The sequence below is a fragment of the Leucopleurus acutus genome, assembly GCF_964270905.1.
Source record: "Leucopleurus acutus genome assembly, chromosome: 15".
NCBI lineage: Eukaryota > Metazoa > Chordata > Mammalia > Artiodactyla > Delphinidae > Leucopleurus > Leucopleurus acutus.
Window position 1 is genome coordinate 11984495 of NC_139157.1, and position 22029 is coordinate 12006523.

The window sequence follows — 22029 nt, forward strand, 5'->3', positions numbered from 1 at the left end:
AAATTCAAGAAAGATGGAAAGACCACCCTCTATCAAAATATTACACAGGGCTTCCCTGGTGGCGCAGTGGTTGAGGGTCCGCCTGCCGATGCAGGGGACGTAGGTTTGTGCCCCGGTCCGGGAGGATCCCACATGCCGCAGAGCGGCTGGGCCTGTGAGCCATGACCGCTGGGCCTGCGCGTCCGGAGCCTGTGCTCCGCAATGGAAGAGGCCACAGCAGTGAGGGGCTCGCTTACCGCAAAAAAAAAAAAAATATTACACAGATTTTCATTCTAATTTTTGTATTTGGTAGACTATCCTCTCAACTAGGTGAAACCAGATGGTCTCTGATCTCAGTCAGTCACAAAAAGAAGTCATCAATCTCATACCTGTCTGAGTTGATCTAGGCAGAAAAGGCATGGACAGACATTGGCAAACCATCCAGCATGATGGAGGCAAGGACAGTGGTCTCCAGGAGACCTTTAGAAGCTATGGGAGCCCTAGGAGGTTGTTGGAACTCATGGACAGAAATGCTGGTCCATGATCCAGGCTGATACCACCAATCACTACACAAGAGGAGACCTCAAGAAAATGTCATAATGGTCTACAGAATTCTGGAGCTCCAATTTCTTCTTCCTTTTACTTCTTCTAACACCCTAACCCTGCCCAGAAAAGGACCACGCCGCCTATTTCACATAAGGAGATACAGACAAGGGAGGTGGGAAGGCTTTTATGTCTTAGGTGACTGGGTAGATGGGGAGAGTACGGGCTGGGAGTGGAAGTCACAAGCTCAGCTTTGGCAAAGCTGATCTTGAGATGCATGTGGGCCACCCAGTGCAACACACCCCCCAAGTCCAGTAGTGCAAGAAAGGTCTGCACAGGGATGTGGCTTTGGAGCCCTCATCATACACTTGGCAGTGAAGCCACAGGGATGGATGGTGCCTCCAGGGAGCATGTGCAGAATGGGACAACAAGAGGCCCAGGGAGAGAGCCCTGGAGCTGCTAAGGCACAGTGTGCAGGACAGGAGGTACCTGTCTCTTTAGAGAGAAGCAACAGCCAGAGAAGCACAAAGAAATCAAGAAAGAGCGATGCCACCGACGCCACGCAATGTAAAAATACATTACCTAGGCAACAGAGTCAGATCTGCATTACTGCTGCCTTTACCTTATAAATAAAAAGCTCCAATATTTCCAAAGAGCTGTATTAAGTACAGGAAAATACAACACACAGTCCATGCATTTAGTCGTGATGATGATTTCTACAGCGCCTGCTCTGTGTCAGGTATGTACTACGTTCTGGGGATACAAAGATGAAAGCGACCTCAAGTCCCTTGAAGATCTCAGAGCCGGCACGGCCACAAGGAGCCTTGGAGCCCGGAGGCGCCAGATGGATATGCTGGAGAAAATAACATGGCTGATGTCAAAAGCGGAAGCGAATTCTGAGTCATCGCTTCAATATATTCACACAACTTTGGAACTTCCTTAAACGCTGGAAATTCCCAGAACCACCTTTCACCTCTTACAAAGGCAAAGTGTTTTCCTGCTAGCAGAACATGCCATGCCCTTCCTCTCAAAATCCTGCTCACCCCAGGACCAAAGGCTTTACTATGAATCGGTGAGGCTCTGCAGCCCCTTAACTTCAGGGAGGCCCTTGGTGTGGCGTGGGTCCTCTCTGAGGCAGGGCTTGGACAGGAAGGATCACAGGACCCAGCTCCCACCGAGGCTGGCCCCGGGGACCCCTGAGAAGGCAGGTCTGCAGATAGGACGTCTCGAGCTGTTCCGCCACCCAAATTTCAAGAGGTTGACAGGCAGCTGGGCATCGACAGAGCCTCGGGGGTGACTGATTCCCCTTCCAACCCCACCAGCAGGGCGCCCGTGCTGTCCTGGAGACGGCAAAGCACGAGGAAGCCTAGCTTGACAGCATCCACAGCTGCGGACCTGGGTCCAGGAGCCTCACGTTTCAACTGGACCTGCATCCCTGTCTGTAAAAAGCAGTGTGCCCTTCACGTTCTTTCTAGAGGAGAAAAGAGAACAAAGTAGGTTCTGGAAATAGAAGAAAAGTGGAGGCCGGTAAAATTCGAATCCTTATTTACAAAGCTCTTTGCAACAGGCACCGCGCTGACATCCTGTCCTGGGCGCCAAATGCCTAGGCATAGCCCCACTTACACTCTGCCCACATCCTGAGCGCCAGCTGCTAGAGTGAGTAAATACATCCTTCCCCTCCCAGCCCAAAACTGCCTTCCCACCTTGGGAGAGCCTCCGTGTGGCCCTGTTCACTGGACACATGTTGGGGCACGGGATCCCTAGCAGGGAACACGGGGCATGTGTTACCAGGGCCGTAACACCGCCCACCCTGGGCTCAGCTGCTGCAGGACAGATGGTCAGACGCACTCCGGAAGAGTCTTTAGCCAACGTGATTGTAAATAATGAAAAATAACAAAATTACAAATCCAAGTCATCTATTTATAACTGGTAAATACACTCTTTTGTCTTTCTCCTCTCATTCCTTGTGGAAATTAACAATTTGGGGGGAGGACTCGCAATCTGAAACATGTAGCATCTAACTCTGCTGACATGAGCTGCTACTCAGCCGTGAGTGAGCAGAGCCGCGACTTTCCACGTCACAGGCTCTGTTCCTCCGTGGGGACCACTCGATCCATTTATTTATCCCCTGGTCGGATGGGGGCTGAGCACTGCACACCCACAGGGTACCAGGTCCTGTGTCAGATGCCGTACATGAGACCAGCCTCAGACATCTTCCTCCTTTAAAACAAACACTTTTGGAGAGTGACGACACACTGGGCAGGCTATCCCAGAAGGTGACCGCCCCCCACTCTCCTGCACACCCTATAGTTCCCCACAGACAACAAGGGAAACACGGGGCTTCAGGTGAGACACGCCCTAGTCACTCAGTGTCTTCCTGTTCTGGGCATCAGTACAGACCCCACAGGTATCACAGTCGGCCAAGTAACTGGCAACCCCAAACCCTTCATAATTAAAGGTCAAAACACGTGTTCAAGTAACATCCTGGCTATCAACTTAAAAATGGAAACGTTAGGATAAATGCTAAAGTTAAGGTTGCTTCGCCCATACAGCTCACAACGTGAATTCAAAGTTTGCATTTACGTCACTTCCAAATCCAGTTTAGCACAGTTAATATGCAGGAGTGTGGGCTTTGCCATTTATCTCCCCCAGGCCTGTAAGAAGCAGCAGGCTATCTGGGTGCTAAGTCTGATGTGTGCAAAGGGGACTTTCAGGAAACAGGTGTCACTGGGGGTCGGGAAGAGGGTTTGGTGGCGTCCCTGCCTATCTCCCACCTGCTGCTTACTCTTCAGGAACCTCTCTGCTCAGCAGGCAGCTAGGATGTTGGGCTCATCTGGCTGAGGCCATCCCATCACCCCGTCTTGCTGGCTGCTTCCTCCTTACTCAACCAGGCAGCAAAGGCAGAGGCAACAAGTCCTTCCCAGGCCCTGACACCCACCCAGGTGGCTGCCAGCAGCGCCCAGAGACACCAGGCAGCCTCTAGCTGCAGGAGGGCGGGCAACGTGCTCTTCCCCGGGCGGCAGCCAGACAGCTGGTTCCCAGAAAGGCGAGAAGTCTGAGCATGCCACTGTGTTCTCAGGAACAGCAACTGTAAGAGGAACTGAGTTAAAATCTCGAGAAGATATCAATCCCGAGGCCAAAAACAAGAAACTAACATGAGAGGAGAGCGTTTGTTTCCCCCTATTTAATACAGTAAGAACTTTTTTTGAGAAATAAATGATGGTAGTCACAGCGTCAGGAAAAGCTCTGCTTCAGTTTGTGGGTTGAGGACTCATTTGAAGGAGACTGAAAGGACAGGCAATGAGAACAGGAATTATTTTGAAACTACACTTTCTGTGCTTCAAAGCATATTGTACACTGATTCTCAATACTATAAGCTCCAAAGCCCCCCTTTGGATAATATATACTTTTACTATCCTGAAATAAAATTCTTTCTTAACGTAATCTATCTCCACACATAATTTCACAAAAAAAAATAATATATGCCTTAATAGTAACACAAGGAGAAAAATAAATGGAAAGTAACAATTTTTAAAAAAATATGTATTTCAGTATGTAAATGCTAGGGTACAAACACTCTAGAAACCGTGACTGTAAGGAACGGCACCCAGGAACGGAGGAGAGCTTAAACAAGCTTTATTTGGGGACGCTCCCGGGCGAGGTTCACTGGTCCGAGAGAAAGGGGCCAGAGAAGTCGCGCCCGGGCGAGGGTTTGGGCAGAATTTATAGGGGAAGAAGGGAAAGGGGTGTGGTGAATCCAGGAGGGCACAGGGTATTCCTTATTTGGCGGTCTTTTCGGGTATTGTGGCAATATCTGGTGCCAGTTGCATCAGTCTTGGGACTGTTAGTCCCGCCCCTCGAAAGGCAGGAAGGCTGGGCTGGGTGGAAAGTCCCCAGGTCAGTTCCTGGAACTGGGTGGTCCAGAAAGTTTCGGTCTGATGCAACGTGTGAGTCTGACTGCGTTCCCCTGTCTCGGGCCAGTTGGCCTTAAAGAGATGAAGCTGTGCAAAGCCTGTCCCACAGAGAATCACAGGGAATATCTCAGCTTCATCACAGACCCAGGCCGGGGTGTCTTGGTGGAGATTTAAATGCCTACTGGGTGCTGCCATCACACCTACGGGGAGACATGATTTTCCAAACGGCAAAGACATTTGACAAAGTTCTGAACAAAACAAAGGTCAAACTGCCATTGATTTATTGGGTTGATGCAGTCCTATAAAATTCAAAGTACCCTACAGCTGAGGGGAAAAAATAATTTGTGTTCACTTGTAAAATGGAGCTGGTTCATGGCTCGAGTAATTACACCACGGTTTTCACTTACATGAATGTCCAGGAGAACAGGTCTGCAGTGTGAGGGACTGACTTAAACACGCAGGACAGCCAGCACCACGGCCCCAAACACTAAGTGCCGCCTTCCCCCAATTCGTTATGAAAACCAAAATCCAGACCCATAAACCTCCAAAACGTCACTGGTGGGCAGTGCCTCGGCCGCTGAGAACTGTCTCTGCCCCTCTCCACGGCGAGGACTTCAACTTCACCTCTGGGAGGGTCAATGACATCAGAGGACACCGAATGCACCAAAAAGCACACAGCCCTGAGCAGGTGCAAAGGGAATATCAGCGCCCTCACTTCCTGAGTAAAGGAAATACACTCACCAGAGCAATTTAAAAGACAGCATTTCAATAAATAATGTAGCATATTTAACTGGGACTCTCATCTTGGGATCAAAAATGTTTTATCTGATGAATCATCAGCCCTCAGCCCCCCTCTGAGGTGACAACTACAGAACGATAATCTTCTATGAAGACGACTGAGAAAAAAATGTAAAAAATAATATCAAAGAAGTTACAAGTAAATAATAAATGATTTAAGTTTTCAACCACATAACGCCCTGTGGCATCAAAGGTGTACATCCTTGACACTTTTTTTACATCTGCAGTCAGTTTTACATCTGCAGTCATCCCTCAGCATCCGAGGAGGGCTGGTTCTAGGACCCGCAGGGAAACCAGATCTGAGGATGCTCAAGTCCGTTACAGCACAGAATAGTATTTTCCATCCGCTGCTGATTAACTCCGAGGACGCAGCACCTACACATACAGAGGGCCAGCTGCACTTACATTCACGGTTTGATCTACAGCCATACCACCCAGAACGGGCCCAATCCCATCACATACACAGTTGGTGTGAATTATGTTCTTAATCTACTTGATTTGTTCAATTTCTCTATTCAATTTCTCAGAATCTCTACTATGTAATTCCATAAATGAACAGCTTATAAAGAATCAATGAATTTTACATCTGAAAAGAATCTTAGAAAGTATCCAATTCAATTCCTTCATCTGATGTATCTGTGTTACTCAAAAAAGTGTGAGTGTAATTTTAAGAAAAGGTAAAGATTTTGGTAAATCAAGGCTGCCAGTAGAAGGTTATAGCGTTTTGTAAATACAAAATTACAATCGTTTTTCAGTTCTCCAAGCTTCACACACTATATAAATTCTGTATTAATGCTTTTGACATAGTTTATCTTGGTGTCAAGAGCACATTGAGCATTGAGTTCATTTGCACAGAAAAGCTCAAAAATCTCTCAACTTTTAAATATCAATTTGCAAACTTTGTATAGCATTGGTTATTCTTAATTAACTCAGATGTCCCTAGATTTTACTCATGCTTTTACTTAAAGATGCAATGGTGTGTGACATCTTTCATTAGTGACATTTGCTGTGCTCTGTCATCCAAGCAAATATCAATCATCATCGGTCAGGGAAAGAGAATGAAAATCAAACCATTTAAACGAAATAACAGAAGGACTACTCAATGAGAGAAAAAGATAACCGTATTTGTTGACCACACTCAAAGGCTAGTCAAGTCTAACCTGTACCATTAACAAACAGATCACCATTACTTTATGTTCTTCTGATGTAGATAGAAATTGATCTACTTTTCAGAAGGTATCTGGGACTCTACAATTCTTTATTGTTATTATTCTTTTGTCAAGGAAATTCAAGGCAGCAGTATGCTTGCAAAGAAATAAATTCTATCATAACATAAATGTCATGCCAGAAAAAAATGTAATTTCATAAATCTTCCAAGTGCACTTGACCTGAGGTCACGTTCCAATTGGTACTGTTCTTGACAATGCAAGGTCTCTGGCGATGAAAGAGAGAAGTAAATACTGGTGGTAAATGTTTCTTAATAGCAGGCTGCCATGATTTGATTCAATTATCTTGCAGTAAATATCCTCGGCAACTGAAAGAACACTTAGAGGAACAGGAACACGGCGGGTGTTTTCATGGTGGGAACGTGCTGCAGGCCACCTCCACGCTCATTGTAACATGGGGGAGGGAAAGGCCTTCCTGGAAGAGGAGGGGGAAATGTAGGTGCACCCGTGCTCTCGGGCTCCAGGAGGCTATGGCTGTGCAGGGGTCCTCCCGTGGTAACTTATCCGGGTCCCTGATGGAAAGTACAAAGTCAAAGGCAACAGGATCTTCAGCCAGAGTTTCGTTTCCACCAGAAACTGGTCCCCGCAGAGCTGGGAGGACCACGCAGCTGTCACAGTTATACTCAGGGGCATGTAACAGACACCACTGTAGTTCTGACACTTAAAGAACTTTGATGAAGAAGAATTTAAGTTCAAAATCCTTACAAACTACCTAGTTGGAATTCTATTTAAAGACCCTGAGGGACTTCCCTGGTGGTCGAGCGGTTAAGACTCCGTGCTTCCATTGCAGGGGGCACGGCTGGCTTCGATCCCTGGTTGGGGAACTAAGATCCCACATGCTGCGCGGTGCGGCAAAAAAGGAAAAAATAATAATAATAAAATTAAAACACTAAAATCAAAATAGAGACCCTGAGAAGAACCCTAAAAACTCATTACTCGCAAGTTTCTATTGGGGGATGTGCTGTAAGAAAAAAGGAAACCTGAGGACCACCTCCTTTCAGGAAGTGCTACTGTTCTGTGGGATTAAAGTAAAAAAAGCACAGTATTCAGCCATAAAAAGGATGAATGAATGAAGTACTGAGTCACGCAGCAACATGGATAAAGCTAGAAAACACGCTAAACAAAAGAAGGCAGGCACACAGGCTACATATTGTACGATTCCACTTCTATGAAAGAGAACAGGCAAATCCACAGAAACCGAAAGCAGAGGCATGGCTGTCGGGGGCTGGAGGGGGGAGTGGAGAAGGAGTGACGGACGGCTGAGGGCACCCGGGCTTCTTTTCTTCTCTTTTTTTTGCAGTGATGAAAATGTTCTGGAATTAGTGGTCATGGTTGTACAACTTTGTGAATATACTAAAAACCACTGATGTGTACAGTTTTAGAGGTGACTCTTATGGTGTGTGAATTAAACTTAACTTTTTAAAAAGAAGGTAAAGATATCAGTGCAGATATTACAGGAGAGAAATTAGAGTTACAACAGAACTCCATCGTAAGTGGGCTCCAAAGAACCAAATCACACGAAATATACAGCCGCGTTACTACAGGGTTAATGAAAATCAGTGTGAACTATCTAAATAAATAAAGGTGCAGGAATAAAGAGAGCAAAACCATTACTAAACAATCGACCTCTCCCTGCACTTAGCAAGCCCCAAATGACCACAAGGCAGTTAGCTCCTAATCGCCACCCCCAGTCCCCAGGTAAGGACCCAGATAAGAAGACAAGGGCCCTTATCAATGCAGTTACATCTAAATTTGCTGTACTGCAGGACACATTATTATTGGGTTTTACTCTACGTATGTTAATAGAGGAATATTTAAAAGGAAAAAAAAAAAAAAGTGGTTAAAATCCAGTTCCCCGATTCTTGAGGCCGGAAGAACGTAAGATCGAAGGTCATGTAGACAGCGCGTCCCGCCCCCGTACCCGTAAGATCTCGCGGTTGACCCATTTTCTAAGAAAGATTGGTATGATGTGAAAGCACCAGCTATGTTCAATATAAGAAATATTGGGAAAACACTAGTCACGAGAACTCAAGGAACCAAAATCGCATCTGATGGCCTCAAGGGTCGTGTGTTTGAAGTGAGCCTTGCTGATCTGCAGAATGATGAAGTTGCATTTAGAAAATTCAAGCTTATTACTGAGGATGTTCAGGGCAAAAACTGCCTGACTAATTTCCATGGCATGGATCTTACCCGTGACAAAATGTGCTCCATGGTCAAAAAATGGCAGACCATGATTGAAGCTCACGTTGATGTCAAGACTACTGATGGTTATTTGCTTCGTCTCTTCTGTGTGGGTTTTACTAAAAAACGCAACAATCAGATTCGGAAGACCTCTTATGCCCAGCACCAGCAGGTCCGCCAGATCCGCAAGAAGATGATGGAAATCATGACCCGAGAGGTGCAGACAAATGACTTGAAAGAGGTGGTCAATAAATTGATTCCAGACAGCATTGGAAAAGACATAGAAAAGGCCTGCCAATCTATTTATCCACTCCATGATGTCTTTGTTAGAAAAGTAAAAATGCTGAAGAAGCCCAAGTTTGAATTGGGAAAACTCATGGAGCTACATGGTGAAGGTAGTAGTTCTGGAAAAGCTACTGGGGACGAGACAGGTGCTAAAGTTGAACGAGCTGATGGATATGAGCCACCAGTCCAGGAATCTGTTTAAAAATCAGACTTTTAATGGTGACAAATAAAAGACCTCATTTGTGATACTTAAAAAAAAAAAAAAAAAAAAAAAATCCAGTTCCCCTACATGGAGGGAAAAACAAGAAAATACAGTTCTCTCCCTATCTACGATTGACCATGACCTTGTCCAAGTTACTAGCAACTTAATGTGTCTCTGTGCCTTGATTTACCCAGCTGTGAAAGTAAAATGATAATAACACGTCTCTGCTCCATAGGGTGATGTAACAGATGATTAATGCTTTTAAAGGTTCCTGGTGATCTTTATATTTGAGACAGCCTGTTATTATGACGAAGCCTTAACAAACACCTTCTCTCCAGCGGTCAAGACCTGATTCTACTTAAAGAGGTAATGAGATATGTTGCAAAACCAAATGGAATGCTTGATCCATTACTTTGCTTTTTTCACTTCATAAACTTGTGTAAAATAAATGCACATTCCTATAGTTGTTTAACTTGGTGCTTTAATCATATTGAATAACTGAATTTTCGAAAAAGAAAAAATGTTAAACTCTTTTATCCGATCCTTCATTTTAAGAGGATTTAGAAAAGGAGGAGTTAGAATAACCTGCCCAAGGTCAAGCATGAGGCCTGGAGCTAGAAGCCAGGTCCCAGACCCACTGTCTTTTATAAACATTAGTACCCCCAAATTAAACTTAAAACACATCTGTCAGCATTGACTTTTACCGGGGATACAGATGTTACTATTCTTTTTTAGCCCAGGTTTTGGTTTATCTGTCAAAACAAACCCACGGGCACCAAGCAACGCATTAAAGGCGCAGAGCAGTCAGGCTCTTTGGAGCGGGGTGTACGTCACGGGCCATCCCAGAGTCCCTCAGGCACGTGGGCAAGTGAGCAGAGCCTTCAGCTCTGAGGAAGTCTCAGCACAATTCCCTTGAGACCAGATTTATAAAAAGAAATCTGGGAAGCTTCAAGGCACACTCCAAGGTTGCTTTTTATCCCCCAGGACCCACACTTGGGACGCCGCCTTTCCCTGCTAGACACGCCTATCACCTGCCTTTCACTTAACAGACAGCTGAGTGAAACACCTGCTATTCACCAAGAAGCGTGCTCGCTGCTGCGTCCAAAACACCTTTGTGTTCCTCAAAGGCCCTGTTTTTCAAGGGATTTTCAGTCTCTTGAAAACAGTACGTAAATTACGACAAGCACACAGAGTGACACTGCAAGGCGATAAATCTTAACTTCCACATCAGGTATACAGACAAAATGCTTTCAGAGCTCAGAGGAGGAAGGGCCCATGATCCCTCCAAGGCGACATGCAGGCAGCCCCCCTACTGCTTACAGAATACAATCCTAAAAGTAGGAAAACGGAGTTTATACGTTCTGTGAAGACTTCTATTCCCAGGGATCTAAACAAATTATAATATTCCTATTTATACCTCGGCTTTTAAACACACCTGACACATATCTTAATCTCCTCCTTCCCCAGGGAAAGCACATGACCTGCTGAAGATCAAAGAACATCCCCAAGGGGGCTCCAGGCTCACCAGCCCAAACACACCTGACGACTGGCATTTTGGGGTCATAGGTATTAAGCTATGAAACCAAGGCTTCTTATCAACATTTTTCAGGTCCCTTTTTCCCTCATTTTTATAAAATAATAATGACAAAATTCAGTAAACATTCAAATAATTTTGCGGATACTACTAAACAAAGATGCCTAAACCTCGCAGAAAGGTGATGTGGTCCTTCATCAACCGAAACATGAAAGTCAGAATTAGAGTCACAAATAGCAATTTAGGAGTAAATAATTAGTGTTGGAAAAGGTAAAGGCAGAAAAGTTGACAATAGCATGTTCTGTTTAGAAGCTTCAAAGTGCTTCACTGGAAATTCCGGATTCCCTCAGAAGCCCGTTGGGAAACTCTGGGGAGGAAGGGACATTCGAGAAACTGTTCCACGTGGCACAGCATCTGCCCCCGTCCTGGGGCAGCTGGTCAGGGCTCCTCACAGAAGACAAAATAATTTTGCTGACAACTGCATATGTCTCTTAGCAAATAAATTTTCCCAGAGCTACTAACAAGTAATAAACTTGGATAATTTGAACTTTGTCACATTGTCCCGTAACATGTTAAGGTGGTTAATGGCCAAAAAGCAAAAAAAAAAAGGATAAAAGATAAAGGGATTTGCATGGGATTGGACAATTAATAAAAAGAGAATCAGACCTGAGTCCTGTAGGATCAGAAATAAATTTATAAGCTGCAAAAATCATAACTGAATTGTTTGAAATGAAGGGAATTAATTTGCAGCTCTTGAATTTCAAACTTGATTGTTTTCTCCTATAAACAAACATGTGTTTGCCTTACGCTATGAGTGGAAATCTTTAAGGTCGGCAAGCTGTCATTCAAATCTCCTCCTTTTCCCTTTATGTGGTTACCTTTGATGAGTTGTGGGATTTTATGGATGGCTTTCAGTATAAGCCATTAAAACCATTTGGAAACAGGTGGGATATTCACTATCGATAGAGAGGCTTAACACAAGGTGTTCCGAAGTGAACTCCTGGTCATCTGCCAAAACCGCTCCACAGACAGCTTCCCCATCCTCACTGCTGACAACTTCATCCTTTCCACTGCTCAAGCAAAACCCGGGAGTCCCCCTTGGCCTCCATTCCTTCCCTCACACCACACAGCCATCTCTGAGCAAGTTCTGCTGGCTCCCCCTCCCCCGTGACCACTGAGAACAAAGCCACCATCACCTCTCGCCTGGTCACTGCAAAAGCCTCCATCCCACCCTGGCCTCCTACAGTCCATTCATTCTCAACAGTCACTGATTCTTTTGAAACACTAGTCAGATCATGTCACTTCTCTGCTCAGATACAAGGGATGATCCCGCGTGTTCCCCAGAGTCAACGTCAGACCTTGGGAACACATCTAGGAAGTAGCCAAACAGCTCTTCTGCAATGGTTATTTCAAGAAAAAGCACTTATATGGTGGTGCAAGCTGAACCGGCTGCTTTTTTTCACAAAACACAATTTTTACTCAAGAAAACAACGACAGAAAATATATTTTTTTTAATGAGCAAAACGAACCTGTCATTTCCAAGGGGAAAAAAAATGACAGTATTTGTAGATATAATTCAAACTTTCCAGCAAAAATTGGAATTTTGGAAAACTTGTGTTCACCACCATGAGTCTGACAGCTTCCCAATACTTGGAGACTTTTCCAGTGAGATTGGAGGTGAGATTAATGAATGTGATTTTTAAATGCTATATAATAAAATGTCCATATTTGAAAGGTCTGCATAACCAAGTGATCTAGTATTTTGGAAATAACCGTTGCATGTTATAAAATAATACATGAGTAAAAGACCCATTCGAAGTGCGAGACAGGCCAATGGACTTAATGTGACAAAGTAAGGAAAGTCCACCAAGAAGGTTTCAGATTCCACATTGCAACTAACATTGAAGGAACTACCTCTTGTTGAGCTTTGGTGTAATATTAAATGAGAATATCTGCAACTATCTGAAAGGATTATTAAAATACTCCTCCCTTTTCCGACTACAAATCTATGCGAGGTTGAGTTTTCTTCAAATCACTTCCACCAAAACAACACAGTGCAACAGACTGAACGCAGAAGCTGATGTAAAAATCCAGCTGTCTTCTATTAAGACACACGTTAAAGAAATTTGCACAGAAGTAAAACAATACCACTCTTCTCACTGATATATACATGATTTGAGTTTGGAGAACTAGTTCATTTTTAGAAATATGCTTATTGTGTGAACATGAAGTGTATTCATTGTTGTTACAATAAACTTTAATAGATTTTTTAAAATGTCTCAGTTTACATTTCTAATATACTAAATACGGAGAGATAGTAATACAACTAAGCTCTTTGGAGTCCCACACAGCTAAGCTCTTTGGGGTCCCTGATAACTTTTTACAGTAAAGGATCTGGAGACCAGCAAGTTCAGCAACTGCAGAATCAGAGCCATTATCATGGTGGACTAATTACTGTCTATTCACATGTCTACCCCTCAAAGTCTGCCCACCCCGAAAGTGGGGACTGTGGTTCTTTATTTTTGTATCTTTGCCATCAAACACAGTGCTTGACGCATAAACACAAATTTATTATCTTACTGGTTCTGGAAGTCAGAAGACTAAACTCGGTCAGCAGGGCTGCATTTCATGTGGAGGCTCCAGGAGATAATGTTTCCAGGCCTTTTCCAGCTTCCAGAAGCTGCCTGCATTCCTTGGCTCACAGGCCTGCATCAATCTCTGCTTATGTCATCACATCTTCTCTGATTCTGACTCTCCAGCCTCTCTCTTATAAAGACCCTGTGATTAGGCCCATCCAGGTAATCCAAGATAATCTCCCCATCTCAAGGTTCTTAACTTAATCACATCTTTGAAGTCCCTTTTGCCATGTAAGTTCCTTCTGCCATATTCACAGGCTCCAGGGCTTAGGATGTAGACATTCCTGGGGGAGCCGTTATTCTGCCTACCACAAGCCATGGATGAAGGTAATGCAGTTAAAGCCAAGAAGAAAATCACCCCACCATTTCCTCCAACATTTAAGAGTCTCCAGGCCAGGATGAGACAGAAACTAAGCACAGAGATTCCCTCTGGGAGAGAAACTGGGTGGCCAAGGACAGGATGGGAGAAGTTTATCTCTTTTATTTAACTAGCACTTACACGGCCTTTACTATGTGCCAGGCACAGTCTAGTTCTTTCCAGGTATTAGTTCATTGATCCCATGATCCAAAATCCTAAACTACTTTACAGTTGCAAAAACTCAGCACAGAGAGTGTAAATGACTTGCCCAACCAAGGCCGCCCAGCTAGTAAGTGGGCAAGCCTGAAGCCAAGACTCACACCCAGGGTGCCTGGCTAGTGTCCGTGCTCTTAACCACTTGACTACATAGCTTAGGGGGACTTATCTATCACAGTTTAACCTTGTATACTGCTGGAATTTCATATCATGCCCCTGTATTACCAATCCAAAAAAATTAAAGATACAGCCACATACAGCTGTCTCTAGAAGTGAGAGCTAAAAGAGAGATGTCTATACCTGGTCCTTCCTGAGTCTCAATTCCTTCATAGGAAGGAATAAAGTCAGGAACAGAATTCATTTACAAAAGAAGGGGAACGAAAAATGGAAATGCAGACAAGCATCATTTGGCAATCAGTACTTGTAACATCCACAGGAAGAGTCAGACCTTTTTTTTTTCCTTCTATGTAACAGCCTATGTAACATTTCCTCTTTCCAACAAACAAGCATCATTTGTCAATCAGTACTTGTAACATCCACAGGAAGAGTAAGACCTTCTTTTTCTTCCTTCTATGTAACAGGCTATGTAACATTTCCTCTTTCCAACAATAGGTAACAGTTTTACAGAGCTACTACCTCATAGAGATCTGGCTCCCTTTGCATGAACAGGAGACTATATTTGATCCAAGCACCCCAACTTTCAAATGGCTATTAAAAGTGATATATCCAACAGAAATCGCACGTTCTGTTCTTCAGAGAATTCTGTAGATTTTAACCTGAAAGATGAATTTGCATGTTACGTTAGGACAGAGAATACAGGACTGGTTTTACTCAAAATGCCAGCAAATTTTATTCACCAGCTTCTCCCTCAGTTGCAACACTGCCTCATCCTCAGTGCTACGGGCATCTGCTCACCACCAGCCGGCCTGGCCTGAGGCCAGCCACGTCCCTGAAGGGGACCTGCAAGGACCATGCCGCTAGTGGACACGGCACCACAATGCTGAGGAGCACTTTGTTTTTATAGAGCACGGACAGTAATTCATATATTCATTCTTTCCCCAAAAAACAGTTATTTGAGTCTTTATTTTACAAGGGACTTTTGATCATTAAAAATAACAATACTGTAAGAGCCAAAGGAATGAAGCTCTAACAGTGGAATAATAAAGCCAATATGCAGAAGGTGGAGTATCTACCCTGCAAGGATTTCGAGCCACACTTTAGTGCTCCTTAAATGACCAGACAAATTCTCTGTTGTTGTTGTTTTTTTAAGGCAGGGGAAAGTAAGGCAATACTCGCTAGTTTCTTCAGCTACCTGCCATGATATGTTTGTTAAAAACCCCAGGAATTCAGGGTTTTAATACAATCTGGCCCCAACAGACTTTCCAATGTTATTTCCCACTCACACAGAGCCAGGTGACCTCCGCTTTGGGCCTGTGTCACAGGTTACATGCTCTCTCGCTTCCACCACACACCTTCCAATCTACAACCTGCCCATCTAACACGCTCAGATCAAATGCTAACCTTTCTCCAATTCTCACACCTCTCTTTGGGGACCCCTTTGCTCCCAGCGGAAACAAACAGAAGAATCAGTGGGAATTCTACCTCTGAGGTGGACCTCTAATTCTCTTCATTGAAAAGCTTTTTTTTCAAACATGAATCATTATTTACAAGTGTTTGTCACTTTTCCTACTCAACTATAAGCTCCTTGAAGGTAAAAAATAACATCTAGCTCATTTTTATATACCTGCAACATTTAGCAAAAAGTTGTTTATTTGTTAAATAAACAAGTGAATAAATGAATGAATATGGGAAAGAGGAAAACAAACTCCCCAATAGCAACACTGAATTTTATAAGGGAATTAGCACCCAAGGAGCATAGTTACTGCTAACAGAAAACCACATTGCTCACTTCTGCTGATGAAATTGAAAACTACCTCAGGAACCATCATAAGAAACTACGAACTCTGAGACCAAAGTTCTCTGTGTCCTGGTAAAATCAGTATTTCCCGCCCAGATTTTTTAAAAAGTTTTTACATGCGCCAACCATCTTTAAGAACTTGAACATGTTTTGGCATCTGGGGATCCGGGGTGTCAGCCAGAGAGACTCAGTAACAGCAGTTTCACATACAAACAGGGCATTTTCTGAGCTCATGGCTCTTAGCTATCCTAACCCAGGCTGTGGAAGCCGAAACGCCCTCACTCTCATAAACAGGAGATAAGTGGGTTCGCCACATCAGGGCTGGCTCTATAACTCTTCCCCTGGTGAAAGCTGTATAGCGGACACATACATTCCCAGGAGCAATTCATTCCAAAGAGCAAATCTGCATCTAAGTGGCTTCTGGGAGACGTAAGACTCTACACTACTCACACAGCAATTTAAGAAGAGTGATTCAAAGTCGGGTGGGGAATTAAAAAAAGAACCTCAGGCTGCAATTACCTTCATCATCCAGTAAGAAGCATTTGCTGGGCTGACATTATCTAAATGGAAGCAGGAACATAGGTCTTTTCTATTTTTGTCTCCTGTTAAGTATACCCCAATCCTAACAAGGCCATATGAACAGCTGTTTATAGATGGAGAAGACATTAATGCCACATCAAGTTCAATGTTTACATAAAGGCTTTGTTCGGGAAGTCTATGCCCGATGAGACTCTCTTAACAGCTATTGGAATTTTTCAAAAGATGGTATACACTGGAAAAGGGATTTTCCATGTAAATCAAAATCAGCATTAACAGGAACCCAATATCAACAGGGCTGGCGCGTCTGATGCCTTCAATAGTGGCCTTGTTGGCTCAAAAATAACATTGGCTTCTCTGGGGAATTCCAGCGGTAAAACTAATTCTCTGTATAAAAAGTCTTTACAGACGATATTTCTGCTCAAGTCAAATACAGCCTCTAGACATTTCTTCTCTCTCTCTCCTATAGAGAACTAGAACAGAAATTCAAACCCTTACAGGCTGGAATCAAATGGTCATTCATTTCTAAGGATACAAAGGAACTTGGTACTGAACACCCATCACTTCTCGGTGCACCCCTGCCCGTTCCACTCCTCACAGTGTCAGGGGAATATCACAGCAAAGCCGCTGACTGGTGCAAGTTCTTTGCTTCTCAGTGTATCAATCCGCTGAATGGGACTGTCTCCTGAGGGAGGGCTGAGAACCAATGAGGGGAACTGCTCATTTGAGAATACTGCGTGCTGCCTCCTGATTGCACTGAGGACGGTAGTGGGGCTGGGGCCATGGGATCCCCTGATTGAGAGATTAACAACACACAGGCATAATCGCTGTCACTTGCTGAGAACTTTACACACATTATCTTGTTTAATTCTCAAGAGCTGGGCACAGAAGCATTCAGGGAAGGGTAGGTCCTACTGCTGAGGATCAGACCACCTCCTTCAGACTGCTGGCCTTGACAGTGTGAGCGAGCCCTGGTCCACGACAGAGCTGGCACTACCCCAGGCCACCTGAAGGGGGCTTTCTGATTGCAGGACCCAGGAATTTGCATTTCCACAAGCTCGTCGGGTGAGTCTTAAGCACTATGAAGTCTGACAGCCCTTTCCTTAAACACTATACACATCCATGAGTCTCAAACACCACTAGGATGCTTCTTTTCTAGAAAAGCATGGAACCTGAACAGCAACTCAATCCCTGCCGGAGTTCCATGGGACTTGTCACCATTCCCACCGTTTCTTTCACTCACTTATATATAATAAGAGGGGTTTTGGTTTTGGTTTCCCCAGCTCAAACCTGATCAAGACACTAAGGCTAACAAACATGAATTTCTGGATACCTGACTAAAACCAAAAGTAGACCAAACGTCCTAAGCTCACGTCGCTTACCCTCCGGTCTTGCATATTTTAAACACCCAATAGGGCTCAGTGAATATTCAGCCCAGACAGTTGATATACCCAAAACAGCTGCTGAGGGCTTCTTCTTCCTCCACCTTCTGATGTTCTTACGGTTTCTATTCAAAACAAACAAACAAACAAAAATACCAGGTCTTCCCTTCCAGAGAGCCAGCTGTGTGGTTTTTATTAACAGGCAAAGGATTAGCTTCTCGGGAAAATAAAACAGGGAAAGCTTCCTTCTTTTCAAGCACCAGGCTGCCTTTGGTAACGCTGAGAGCACATGAAATTTAGGGAAAGGCAGACTCTGAAATGACCACTCCTAAGGATGATTCAAAGTTGTATGAAAAATTGTCTTCCAAAAATCACTTAAGTTCTTTTATCTGTGTAATTTTAAAACCTTTTTTTAGCATGAAAGTGGGACTACTGTTTCCTAATTCATCACCAAAGCAAGTCAAGGTAAACTTTAATGAGACAGTGAGCTCACAGGACGGGGGGAGGGGAGAGGAGACTCCCGTGTTCAGGTTTCCTGCCCCACAGGAGCCGGGCTGGACCCGAGCAGACACCGACTAGCTCAAGCTCACAGCGGCCCGTGGGGCAGGGACGGAAGCCTCATCTTCCAGGTGAGGAATCAAGCCTCTGTGTCCTCATTCGGGCTCCCCCAGATGCAGAGTCTGAGCCAAGGTCGTGGGTACAGAAGTTTCTAGAAGGTGATCCCAAGAAGCCCAAGCGAGGGAGTGAGGCCAGTGAGACCAGAGGGCAGAAAGCCCATAAAAGGTGTGAAATGAGGTTCCACGTGCAAGAGGAATCAACTCCACAGGGACCTCTGAAGACCTGTGGGGTGCACCCCAGAACTGCCTTGGCAGGGGACAGCGCAGCTGGGGTGTCATCCAGCGATGCCCACTCCTCCCTGGCTGAGCGCTGCCCCCAAGGTCACACAAACTGTGAAGGGCAGGCCTGGACTCAAGCCCAGGTGGGACTCAAAGCCTGCCTGCCTGTCACCACACCATCCACCTTCCCCACTTCCACGAACATGGGCTTCTCGTGCCATCGTGATGTTAGGTCAGCTGAGAGCTTCCCTCTTTGCTCTCTCCTCTCCCTTGTCTTCTTCCCTCCATCCCCCCAACACGCCCCCGACCTTAAAAACAGACAGGCTTCCTTCTGAGATGTTCACTCACAGGCGTTTAACTTCCTTCACAAGCTACACAACTACTTCAAAAAGAAAATAAACAAAGCGGGCAGGGGGGTGGGGGAGGGACGGACTGGGAGTTTGGGGTTCGCAGAGGCAAACTATTCTATATAGAACGGATAAGCAACAAGGTCTTGCTGTAGAGCACAGGGAACTGAATTCCATATCCTGTAATAAACCATAATGGAAAAGAACATGAAAAAGAATGTATATATATGTATAACTGAATCATTCGTTGTACGGCAGAACTTAACACGACATCATAAATCAACTATACTTCAGGGTTGTTTTTGGTTTGTTTGCGGTACGCGGGCCTCTCACTGTTGTGGCCTCTCCCGTTGCGGAGCACAGGCTCCGGACGCGCAGGCTCAGTGGCCATGGCTCACGGGCCCAGCCGCTCCGCGGCATGTGGGATCCTCCCAGACCGGGGCACGAACCCGCGTCCCCTGCATCGGCAGGCAGATTCTTAACCACTGCGCCACCAGGGAAGCCCCTATACTTCAGTTTTTTTAAAAAAAACAACAAATTGATAGAGAAAAAAAGAAAGAAAAGAAATCAATTCCATATTTGCCAAGCATTTGGGAAAGCAGTCCATCGTGGCTGTTTTGTTTCCAACACAAGCACATTACTCTGGAGCAGTGGAGGGCATAGACAGTAAATCCCTGGGGAGAAGATGCTTCATGCCCACAGAGCACGGTCTCACCAGGAAGACAGGGTGGTGATAAACCATCCAGGGAAGGATGGGCAGAGGTATGCACTGCATCCGTGCGGGCACCTGTTGGCATACACAGTTCAGACCAGGGTGGAAAAGCCCTGCCACAGGCTAAGCTAAGCCACCTGTACACACTGACGTGGGTATTCCTAGGTAAGTTACAAAACTGTAACCCATAAGAATGGGTCCCTAGGACAAGAACTCTAGCAGTCATCTAACATATCCAGGCCCTCCTCTTATGCTGTTTCCCTGACAAAAAAAAAAAGTGAAAAACAAGATTAACTGACCTGCTTGATCCTTAACTGTTTGGGAAAAAGAAGAAAAAAAAGGTAAATTTGCCTCTTCTGCTACTTTCTATAGAAATTCATTCCTGCAAGTACCAAGAGTGTTATTGATTCTGCAGTGATTGCTTATTATGATAGAATACATGGAGGTATAACAGGCAGTGAATGTATCCCTCAAGAATAATGAATCCAGCAAATGGTGACACGATGTCTTACGTAGAATACTCAGACCTGTAAGAGCAGCCCAGGGGGGCTGAATGATGACCCTAATATAACCAAGTAATTAATTAGTTCCATCATAATTTTGGTTTTATGACACTCGCTTTTATATGTCAATAGTCAACGTAATGGCATTTTAAATTAGAGGGAAACCTCAAGACAGGAGGAAAAGGCAGTATATACCTTATTGAATCACAAATCTGACAATCTGATTTTCTTATTTTTATTTTTTATTTTTTTTTTTGCGGTACGCGGGCCTCTCACTGTTACGGCCTCTCCCGCTGCGGCGCACAGGCTCCGGACGCGCAGGCTCAGCAGCCATGGCTCACGGGCCCAGCCGCTCGGCGGCATGTGGGATCTTCCCGGACCGGGGCACGAACCCGTGTCCCCTGCATCGGCAGGCGGACTCTCAACCACTGCGCCACCAGGGAAGCCCACAATCTGATTTTTTAATTCCAAAAATGACCTAGTAAACTTGTTTTATAATTAAATTGATCTTAACTGCTTCTCTTTTTGTTTTCCATCCATTTTTGGTAATCATGCAGAGATGTCTATTGGACATCTATTATCATTATAATTAAGTATAAAAATTACTTTGTGTGCTTGTAACATAAGACCTCACGCTTGGTCTACTATGGGGGCTTGGCCAGCTCCCTCCAGGGGTACAGAAGGAAACCACAGGTTTTCAGTGTGAGCTGGAGCCCCTAATTCACCTGACTACAAAATATGGAATATGCACGAATAATTAGCTCAACAGTTCAAAACTTCAAATGACTGCCTTCCATGGAAATCTCACCTTCAGAAACATAAGCTGGCATACAATTTTTAGGCCTTTACAAAATTTTAGAATTCATGACCTACGCGAAAAGTTTGTAGTTTACTGAGGAAGCAGTACTCAACAAAAGAGTTAAAGAGCTGAACTGCATCAACCCTTCTTCGAACCCAGTAAATGACTGCACAATGCCTTTGCCTTACACTCAACTGAACAGAAAAATCAACTTTGGCATTTATGCTGGCTTTCATCTCCTTCAGTAACAAAGTAATTACAATACTAAGTATCATGGGTGATTTCTTTTTTAAGACTGCAATTTTCAAGAAAGTTATTTTGTGCAAAAACCATTATTTTCTATTTTCACTAAAAGAGATAATTACTAAAATGCATGGAATTTTATATCAAATCTACTTGGTTGGCATCTGTGTTCTTCTAAGAAAGGAGAAAACATTCTTTGAATAGCTTGAATAATCTCAGTTCGCAAGCAAAATCACAGCCTACAAATATTAGCTGTGATACCAGCAGTGAAGAAGGAAGAAAGAACAAAACCTTACCGTTTGCCGTATCCTTTTTAAAGTTATCCAGGAATTCCTCCAGGAGTTGGGACTGGTTAGGAGGGGGCAGCAGACCCTTCTGGTCCCTTGAGAACAGGTCACTGTCTGACCAGGAAGAACACAGAGTTGCTTTTGTGTCCGGCAGCCTGGCGATCAGAGTGAGCTCGACACTCTTCTCAGAAAACAGGGCCTCCATCTGCTTGAGGTCAAGATCAGACACAGCTTCCCCGTTTAAGGTCATGATTTCATTGCCCTTTCTCAGCCCTGAGGAGAAAGGGGACACAGAGGAAGAAGAAAGAGAGATATTACTGAGAGAAATAGTTTAAGATGAAACCGTCTAGCGTTCTCAGGGACTGCTCTGTCGCCACTTAAAAAGAAAGCGCCAAAATGTGTAGTATTCGGATTCCACTGGTAACAAATTTCAGCTCTCTCAGACTAGTGTTAGAAGAAATAGTTTGAGAGTCACTCAAATTGATTATTCCTCTATGCGATATTCAGTGCCCTGGGAAATAACATTAGCCTGTGTCTGTCTGCCTGCCTGGCTCCATCTGTCTGTACGTACGCATGTGTACTGTGTGTGTGTA

At 44.4% G+C, this 22029-nt stretch overlaps 2 protein-coding genes across 2 annotated transcripts in view; one reads left to right on the forward strand and one right to left on the reverse strand.

Annotated features, from left to right (window-relative positions):
- TIAM2 (TIAM Rac1 associated GEF 2) overlaps nucleotides 1-22029 on the reverse strand; it is a 113493-nt gene that overhangs the window by 44704 nt on the left and 46760 nt on the right. The window contains exon 13 of the mRNA XM_082856050.1: nucleotides 21446-21709. Coding sequence (XP_082712176.1) covers nucleotides 21446-21709 — 264 coding nt within the window. The remainder of the gene's footprint in view (nucleotides 1-21445; nucleotides 21710-22029) is intronic.
- On the forward strand, nucleotides 8400-9174 carry LOC309972059 (small ribosomal subunit protein eS1-like). Its single transcript, XM_082855497.1, has one exon. It carries the CDS (start codon nucleotides 8445-8447, stop codon nucleotides 9126-9128), a length of 684 nt encoding a protein of 227 aa, XP_082711623.1. The 5' UTR covers nucleotides 8400-8444; the 3' UTR covers nucleotides 9129-9174.